This window comes from Bufo bufo, chromosome 4, assembly GCF_905171765.1.
Source record: "Bufo bufo chromosome 4, aBufBuf1.1, whole genome shotgun sequence".
NCBI classification, from domain to species: Eukaryota; Metazoa; Chordata; class Amphibia; order Anura; family Bufonidae; genus Bufo; species Bufo bufo.
In genome coordinates this window covers 24,793,187-24,803,824 of record NC_053392.1, presented here as the reverse complement: position 1 = coordinate 24,803,824, position 10,638 = coordinate 24,793,187, and the positions used below count along the sequence as shown (strand labels likewise).

The 10,638-nt window shown below is 43.4% G+C and overlaps 1 protein-coding gene across 1 annotated transcript in view; it reads right to left on the bottom strand.

Annotated features, from left to right (window-relative positions):
• Positions 1 to 3,829: 3,829 nt before the first annotated feature.
• Positions 3,830 to 10,638, bottom strand: part of LOC120998912 — an 86,611-nt gene continuing 79,802 nt past the window's right edge. The window contains exon 8 of the mRNA XM_040429790.1: positions 3,830 to 4,749. Coding sequence (XP_040285724.1) covers positions 3,830 to 4,749 — 920 coding nt within the window. The remainder of the gene's footprint in view (positions 4,750 to 10,638) is intronic.

The window sequence follows — 10,638 nt, the reverse complement described above, 5'->3', positions numbered from 1 at the left end:
ATAGTGCTTAGATACATATAGGTGTCATATAGCTTAGATACATATAGGTTCTCATAGAGCTTAGATACATATAGCAGTCATATACATTAGATACATATAGCAGTCGTATAGATTAGATACATATAGCAGTCGTATAGATTAGATACATATAGGTGTCATATAGCTTAGATACATATAGCTGTCATAGAGCTTAGATACATATAGGTGTTATATAATTTAGATACATATAGCAGCCATATTGCTTAGATACATATAGGTGTCATATACAGTACAGACCAAAAGTTTGGACACACCTTCTCATTCAAAGAGTTTTCTTTATTTTCATGACTATGAAGGCATCAAAACTATGAATTAACACATGTGGAATTATATACATAACAAACAAGTGTGAAACAACTGAAAATATGTCATATTCTAGGTTCTTCAAAGTAGCCACCTTTTGCTTTGATTACTGCTTTGCACACTCTTGGCATTCTCTTGATGAACTTCAAGAGGTAGTCCCCTGAAATGGTCTTCCAACAGTCTTGAAGGAGTTCCCAGAGATGCTTAGCACTTGTTGGCCCTTTTGCCTTCACTCTGCGGTCCAGCTCACCCCAAACTATCTCGATTGGGTTCAGGTCCGGTGACTGTGGAGGCCAGGTCATCTGGCGCAGCACCCCATCACTCTCCTTCATGGTCAAATAGCCCTTACTTTCAAAGTTTTCCCAATTTTTCGGCTGACTGACTGACCTTTATTTCTTAAAGTAATGATGGCCACTCGTTTTTCTTTACTTAGCTGTTTTTTTCTTGCCATAATACAAATTCTAACAGTCTATTCAGTAGGACTATCAGCTGTGTATCCACCTGACTTCTCCTCAACGCAACTGATGGTCCCAACCCCATTTATAAGGCAAGAAATCCCACTTATTAAACCTGACAGGGCACACATGTGAAGTGAAAACCATTTCAGGGGACTACCTCTTCAAGAGAATGCCAAGAGTGTGCAAAGCAGTAATCAAAGCAAAAGGTGGCTACTTTGAAGAACCTAGAATATGACATATTTTCAGTTGTTTCACACTTGTTTGTGATGTATATAATTCCACATGTGTTAATTCATACTTTTGATGCCTTCATAGTCATGAAAATAAAGAAAACTCTTTGAATGAGAAGGTGTGTCCAAACTTTTGGTCTGTACTGTAGCTTAGATACATATATCATTGATAGAGCTTAGATACATATAGCAGTCATATAGATTAGATACATATAGCCGATATGTAACTTAGATACATATAGGTGTCATAGAGCTTAGATACATGTAGCTGTCATATAGCTTAAATACATATAGCTGCTATATAGCTTAGATACATATAGCTGTCATATAGCTTAGATACATATAGCAGTCATAAAGCTTAGATACATATAGCTGTCGTATAGCTTAGATACACATAGGTGCCATATAGCTTAGATACAAATAGCAGTCATAGAGCTTAGATACATATAGGTGTCATATAGCTTAGATACATATAGCTTAGATACATATAGCTGTCGTATAGCTTAGATACATATAGGTGCCATATAGCTTAGATACAAATAGCAGTCTTATAGCTTAGATACATATAGCTGTCGTATAGCTTAGATACATATAGGTGTCATATAGCTTAGATACATATAGGTGTCATATAGCTTAGGGCTCTTTCACACTTGCGTTCTTTTCTTCCGGCATAGAGTTCCGTCGTCGGGGCTCTATGCCGGAAGAATCCTGATCAGGATTATCCTAATGCATTCTGAATGGAGAGAAATCCGTTCAGGATGCATCAGGATGTCTTCAGTACCGGAACGGAACGTTTTTTGGCCGGAGAAAATACCGCAGCATGCTGCGCTTTTTGCTCCGGCCAAAAATCCGGAACACTTGCCGCAAGGCCGGATCCGGAATTAATGCCCATTGAAAGGCATTGATCCGGATCCGGCCTTAAGCTAAACGTCGTTTCGGCGCATTGCCGGAGCCGACATTTAGCTTTTTCAGAGTGGTTACCATGGCTGCCGGGACGCTAAAGTCCTGGCAGCCATGGTAAAGTGTAGTGGGAGCGGGGGAGCAGCATACTTACCGTCCGTGCGGCTCCCGGGGGCGCTCCAGAATGACGTCAGGGCGCCCCAAGCGCATGGATCATGTGATCGCATGGATCACGTCATCCATGCGCATGGGGCGCTCTGACGTCATTCTGGAGCGCCCCGGGAGCCGCACGGACTGTAAGTATACTGCTCCCCCGATCCCCGCTCCTACTATGGCAACCGGGACTTTAATAGCGTCCTGGGTGCCATAGTAACACTGAACGCATTTGGAAGACGGTTCCGTCTTCAAATGCTTTCAGTACACTTGCGTTTTTCCGGATCCGGAGTGTAATTCCGGCAAGTGGAGTACACGCCGGATCCGGACAACGCAAGTGTGAAAGAGGCCTAAGATACATATATCAGTCATAGAGCTTAGATACATATAGCATTCATATATGACCCCTATATGCATCTAAGCTCTATGACACCTATATGTATCTAAGCTATATGACACTTATATGTATCTTAGCTATATGACGGCTATATGTATCTAAGCTCTATGACACCTATATGTATCTAAGCTCTATGACACCTATATGTATCTAAGCTATATGACATCTATATGTATCTAAGCTCTATGACACTTATACGTATCCAAGCTATATGACTGCTATATGTATCTAAGCTTTATGACACTTATATGTATCTAAGCTCTGTGACAACTACATGTATCTAAACTATATGACACCTATATGTATCTAAGCTCTATGACACCTATATGTATCTAAGCTATATGACGGCTATATGTATCTAAGCTCTATGACACCTATATGTATCTAAGCTATGTGACACCTATATGTATCTAAGCTATATGACATCTATATGTATCTAAGCTCTATGACACTTATATGTATCCAAGCTATATGACTGCTATATGTATCTAAGCTTTATGACACTTATATGTATCTAAGCTCTGTGACAACTACATGTATCTAAACTATATGACACTTATATGTATCTAAGCTCTATGACACCTATATGTATCTAAGCTATATGACACCTATATGTATCTAAGCTCTATTACACCTATATGTATCTAAGCTCTATGACACCTATATGTATCTAAGCTATATGACACCTATAAGTATCTAAGCTCTATTACACCTATATGTATCTAAGCTCTATGACACCTATATGTATCTAAGCTCTATGACACCTATATGTATCTAAGCTATATCACAGCAATATCTATATTATGGACAGTGATTTCCTCTGTGATGTTCCTGGGGGTGGTTTTGAGCTACCAGCTGGGCTAGTAAAGATCGCCAGACGCAGGGCAGCGGGCACACTGGTGGACCGGAGGGAGGGAGCTTTGGAATCCATGGAATCTTTCTTCACGGCTGCCGGCACTGATAAGGATCGCGTATGAGCTTGTGGATACACAGCATAATAAATAATGAATGTACCTTAGAAATGTGTTTTTAATAATGTTTTAAGCCACCTTAACATATATTGATTTAACTCGGATAACCCCTTTAATTAAAAAACAGATTGAGGAAGATCCAGACCGATACGAGAGGAGATATATAACTAAATAATACAAATTTAAAAGAGTAATAAATACAGATGCAGCCGAGCTAAACTTGATGGTTAACGCATTAAGTAAATAATAGGAAGAGAAAGGTAACTAACTTTTCAATGGATTTCTATGGCTTTTGTCACGAGAAAACCAAGATAAGACTGTGCCATGTGTTATCAGAGTCAAGTTTAGCTCGGCTACAACTGTACATTGAAACACAAATCAAAATTCCCCTGTACAATGTCTTCTTATGACCCTTATATTGGACGTTGTGTTGAGTTCTGGTCTCAGTAGGATAATGTAACATTTGGGAATGAAGATACAGCCCAGAAGTCCAGCACTGGAACATGAGATGGCAAAAACTTCCACAGCCACCATGTACTTCCCCTTGGTGCTGAGATAGGCCGGGATGAAGGAGATCCACACACTGCAGAACACCAGCATGCTGAAGGTGATGTACTGAGCCTCATTGAAGGTGTCTGGAAGTCTTCTGGCCAAGAAAGCTACAATAAAGCTCATCATTGCCAGAAATCCAATGTAGCCGATGGACAAGTAGAAAGCAATGGCAGATCCCTCAATACATTGTAAGATTATCTTTCCAACCTCTATTCCAGTGTTATAATCTGGGAATGGTGGAGAATAAAACAACCAGAGGACACAGATCAAAACTTCTCCAGATGAACCTATAACAAGTAAGGATGTGGAGAGGTGTCTCTTCATCCACTGCCTCAGTGTCCTGCTTGGTTTAATGGCTTGAAAAGCCAAGACTACAGTCACTGTTTTAGCTAAAACTGAAGAAACTGCAAGGCTAAAAATGATTCCAAAAGCCACTTGTCGGAGGAGACATGATATATCTGAGGGACGTCCAATGAATAAGAGAGGACATAAAAATGAGAAGATGAGTGAGAGGAGAAGTATGAAACTGAGATTCTGGTTATTGGCTTTCACAATCGGAGAATCTTTATTTTTTATAAATATCCCCAACACAACTATAGTCACAAGGCAAAATGTAAGATTTATAATAATTAGAGATGACCCCAGTGTGTCTCCATAAGACAGGAATTCAATCGGTCTTGGAACGCAGGAATCTCTTCTTCCATTTGACCAGTGATCGTTAGGACACACTAAGCATGTTCCCATATCTGCAATCAAGAAATGATTATATTTTACCATTGTAAATTTGGCGGAAATGTCAATTTATAGTAGTAGTCATGACATCACTGGCCTGCGGGAAACAGCAAGAAGGCCGCAGTGCTACATCCAGCGCCACTGCCTTCTCAAACAGCTGATCGGCAATATTCCCGGGTGTCGGACCCCCACCGATCAGATGCTGATGATCTCTGCAAAGGATACATGACCAGTAATAAAAAGCTACAGAACCCCTTTAATGACCCACATTTTGTATCCTTTGAGGATGTAGCCAGGTTTTCTCATTTTGCCTCTTTGCATTGGGGCTGCCAGATTCTTTGAACCTTTACCCTTATAAAGCTTCATGAGGTTTTGTTTTTTAATAGGATTAGATGAACTTTTCCATGGTGCTGAGCTGGATTAAATATCCTTTCATTACATGTATTTTTATTTTTAATCTCAAAAGGAAATTTTAATTGTGATACTTATTTTATGACTATAATGAAATATACAAGTGTTCTGATAGTATGTAATCGGTTGTTGGGATATTTGGAGAGGACATCTGGACACTGCACTGCGGACCTTCAATAGCTATACATAATTTTTACTAAACCTAATTATATGATAATTCCCCTGTTACACGGGCGGCTCAAGCTCACTGCTGCTGCTTTACATCCAAATCTTCACCAACCAATGACTAGCAACCAGTAGATATTTAAGGCATCTTCCCTGGTAGTGGTGCCTACCTCTGCCTGTTTCTTGATTGTTTCTCTGTTGCCTAACCTGACCTGTGCAGGATTTTTCATATTGATCCAGAGCCGCTTGCCGTGACCTTGGTCATGGTTCTCAGATTTGCATGTATTCTGCCTGTCCTGACATTGGCCTGTCACTGACTATGAGTTTGATTGATCTCTCGGTGCCCTGAACCAGTGTCTCTGACTCCCAAAAGTCAGCTACCCAACCACATTGGGATTATTCCAGAAGGTAGCGGCCTGGTGGTTCCCTGCAGTGAAGTCTAAATCCCTGTTTGGGGATAAGTGTAAATACCTGCGGACAGGCTGGATAACACCCTTAGATCTAGCCCAAAGTCAAACCGGTTGGTTGGTACAGTGTTTCCACACCAACTGCCATAACTTTCCCTTGATTACAATTTCTTTGGATTTCATGGGCAGTTTTTATACTGACATGTTATGGTGTTAGAACAACTGGCCCATTTACTCACATTTATCTTAGGATACATATACATTTATCAGCAGTTGCTTCATTAGGTTGGTGACAAACATCTACTGTCAACAATAGCAGATCTATTCATTGTCATCATGGTAAAATGTGTGCAAATCCTCATGTATCCATGTGTCGGATTCATTTTGATAAAGGTAATGTTTTCGACAATGGTGCAGGACAATGTTGCCTATTTGGGTGTAATAACGGCACCGGCTGAGCTGAAACCTCTCTCTGAAATCACAGTGAAGTATTGACAAGACAATTCAGCAATAGCAAAGTGGGCTACTTCTAGTCACTGTTTCAAATTTCCTCCCGAGAAGACCATGTGGTCAGGAAATAGTGTTGTACTGATATCCTTTGCCCACCGCTGCCTCACTCCTTCCTGTAGGCCCAGGCACTGCACTACTCACAGTGGCCCCACTCCTCTTCCTTCCACAGCTCTGGTTCCACCCACCATGGTCTTCTGCGAGCCAATCCTACTTTAAAGAGTTTCTACCACCACATTTTGACCTAATTTGCTGTCAGACACTAGCGATCTGCTAGTGTCTGCTGTACCTAACCATGCTATTGTAATTCCTTTCTCTGCAGCGGTTACCCTAAAAAACGTAGTTTTATTGGTATGCAAATGAGCCTCTAGGTGCTATGGGGGCGTCTTTTCAGCACCTAGAGGCTCCGTCCACTCACCATTTCTGCCGCCCAGCGCGCTCCAGCCCGCCCCTCTCCTCTAGATTGACAGCCTACTTGGGCCTGCGCCGTGTGCTTCTATATTCGTCGCAGGCGCAGTGACTGTCTCCCTGTGCCGGCATGTTCACTGCGCCTGCGCTGATTACTGGTGCAGGGAGCAGTCCAACAGTCACTGCGCCTGTGCCGAATACAGAAGCACATGGCGCAGGCGCGAGTAGGCTGTCAATCTAGAGGAGAGGGGCGGGCTGGAGCGGGCTGGGCGGCAGAAATGGTGAGTGGACGGAGCCTCTAGGTGCTGAAAAGACGCCCCCATAGCACCTAGAGGCTCATTTGCATTCCAATAAAACTACGTTTTTTAGGGTAACCGCTGCAGAGAAAGGAATTACAATAGCATGGTTAGGTACAGCAGACACTAGCAGATCGCTAGTGTCTGACAGCTAATTAGGTCAAAATGTGGTGGTAGAAACCCTTTAAAGGCTTCCAGGCCTGCTCTATAGTGCACATGCATGCTTACTCTCAGCCTCTTGAAAGGTCAGCATGCGCACGTCCAAATCCTTCCCCACCCTGTCCCTAGGTATATAAGTTGCCCTCCCCTCTGAAAGGGAGCTTGAGTTTTAGGTTTTCTAGTCACTAGTAAAACACAAAAGGGTATTTTCTGTCTGACTACCCATTTTCCTTACTCCAGTATGACTACCGACTCTGACTTCTAGTTGCCTTCCCTGACCTAAACCTGTTTCTTGGATTACCCTACTGCCACCTGTCCTGATCTCAGCCTTGTCTCACGGATATCCTTGTATGCTGCCTGCTCTAACCTCGGCCCATCTCCTGACTACACATATTACCTGATCCTTCAGTGCTTTTCACTGGTGTGTCCGACCCTGTTGGTCAGCCACCAAATGCACTAGAACTATCTTAATTGGTAGTGGTTTGGTGGCTCCTCCTCAGCAAAGTCCGGATCCAGGGGTTAAAGAGTGAAGACCACAGGACTAACAGGATCATGCCCTTAGGCTGAGTTCACATGGGCGAGTATTCCATGGGGGTGCAATGCGGGAGGTGAACGCATTGCACCCGCACTGAATCTGGACCCATTCATTTCTATGGGGCTGTGCACATGAGCTGTGATTTTCACGCATCACTTATACGTTGCGTGAAAATCGCAGCTTGCTCTATATTGTGCGTTTTCCACGCAACGCAGGCCCCATAGAAGTAATTGGGGCTGCGTGAAAATCGCAAGCAAGTGCGGATGCGGTGCGATTTTCACGCACGGTTGCTAGGAGACGATTGGGATGGAGACCCGATCATTATTATTTTCCCTTATAACATGGTTATAAGGGAAAATAATAGCATTCTGAATACAGAATACATAGTACAAAAGCGCTGGAGGGGTTAAAATAAATAAATAATTTAACTCACCTTAATCCAATTGCTCGCGCAGCCCGGCATCTCTTCTGTCTTCATCTTAGCTGTGTGCAGGAAAAGGACCTGTGGTGACGTCACTCCGGTCTTCACATGATCCATCACCATGGTAAAAGATCATGTGACGGACCATGTGATGACCGGAGTGACGTCACCACAGGTCCTTTTCCTGCACACAGCTAAGATGAAGACAGAAGCGATGCCGGGCTGCGCGATCAATTGGATCAAGGTGAGTTAAATTATTTTTTATTTTTTTGTTAACCCCTCCAGCGCTATTTTACTATGCATTCTGTATTCAGAATGCTATTATTTTTCCTTATAACCATGTTATAAGGGAAAATAATACAGTCTACAGAACACCGATCCCAAGCCCAAACTTCTGTGAAGAAGTTCGGGTTTGGGTACCAAATATGCTGATTTTTCTCACGCGCGTGCAAAACGCATTACAATGTTTTGCACTCGCATGGAAAAATCACGCATGTTCCCGCAACGCACCCGCACCTTTTCCCTCAACGCCCGTGTGAACTCAGCCTTAGTGTTACTCCTAACCAAACCGGTTCATTGGTAAAATGGATCCACACGACTGCATGGTAACAGAGTATGTTCTGGAGGAAGGGCACACACAGTCATGTAGACAACGAGACAATTTTAAACAATTTTAATGTACACAAAACTGTACAGATGGCTAGAAGTTACATAGTTAATACGGTTGGAAAAGACATAAGTCCATCAAGTTCAGCCAAGTGTGAATATCATATAGCATCATTAAATATAAAGACGTAAAGATGTGGAACTGTGCGACATTTTGAAAATGAAACAGTTTTTACAGACAAATGGCCAAAAGTACCAATGCCATAGAGAAGAATGACATTTCTGTGAAGGTGCAGAACTGTGCAACATTATCAAAACGACTAATATTACAGAGAGCTGAGAAGAAATACTGCTGCCATAAAGGACAATAACAATTTAGACAAATCACACAACTGTGCAACCTGCTTGAGAAGAGGACAGTGTTATACAGAAAGCCGACCAGAAGTATTATTGTCATGTAGCAGAATTACATGTGAGTGAAGGCATGGAACTGCGTGAAATCTTAAAAACTAGACAATTTCTATATACAGCTATTAATGCCACATTTATAGCAGAATTACATTTGGGTGGTGGCCAGGGCCGGATTAAGAGCATCATGGGCCTGGTGCTGAGGATTCTGCTGGGCCTTTTTATGGAACTGCACTCAGTGTCTTAATTACACTTAATTAAAGTATTTTGTTCCTGCAACTACCCCTTCATTTGGCGTCTATCTTGGCAACATGGTGGGGGACCACGGGAGGGGGACGCTGAGGACCGCTTTGTTTTCCTGACACTATAGTGATCATTTAACATGACTCTGAAGATTACTGTTTTCTAGCTTCTGTGGACTGTGGACTGTGGACTGTGGACTGTGGACAACAGCAGCTAGAAACAGTCATTTTCATAGAGCTGTGTTCTGATTTATGGACCCAGCTCTCAGCATGCTTAGCCTTCTATCTGGCTCAGAAACAGCCTGTGGACTGTGACTCTGAAGATGCAAAGACAGATAGAAGACTGGCTAAGCATGCTGAGAGCTGTGTCCATAAATCAGAACAGCACTATGATTCCCTCCCTTCCAACTGGATGAGTTTATCTGATACCTGCTCCAGAAGCTCCTGCTGTCTCACGAGCTGGTGTGGCTGAGCGCTGTGGGCCGTGTGCTGGTCGAAACTGCTGAGCAGGTTGTACACAGCGCAGCGTGCAGGAGGGATAACCGCGGGCGCACTGAGGTCATATCCGGGGGGCCGGCATTACAGGAACTGCACCAGCTGCTCTGACGTCCTGCCGCCGGATATCCTGTGACGTATATCCGGCGGCAGGACGTCAGAGCAGCTGGTGCTGTTCCTGTAATGCCGCGGCCCGCCGGATATGACCTCAGTAGTGATAGGAAGTTCGGATCTTTCAGATGAATCGTATCTTCGGTTCACTTGCTGAGTCGCTGACTGCTGAGCTGACTCGCAAGTGACTCTAGGTGCCGGTGCGCATGCGCAGATGCTATCCATCCGATTCACTTGCTGCTGCTGACTCAGTCGGCTCTTCAGCTCTCTATGAGTGAGTCCGGATCAGGAAGAGTGATTGATTATAGTGATAGTGAAGGGAAGCTGAGGCCGACGCCGGACAGGAGGACTCAGGAGCTGTCACTGTGCATTGTTGTCTGCTGTGCATTGTTCCCCACAGTGACAACAGTCTGACACTGACAGTAGTACAACGAGCCAAGTGAAGTGAAATGTGAATGCTGCACAGGGAAAACTATGTGCTGATAACAGTATTACAGTAACACAGTCACTGGCTGATAATAAAATAGTCCCCACTTAACGGAATCCATAAAGGAGATGTGAACCAACCCTTAGGCTACTTTCACACTGCCGTTCAGAGCGGGTCCGTCTGGGATCTGCTCAGACGGATCCGCTCCTATAATGCAGACGTTGGTATCCGTTCAGAACGGATGCGTCTGCATTATAACTTAGAGAAAATTCCAAGTGTGAAAGTAGCCTGAGCGGATCCGTCCA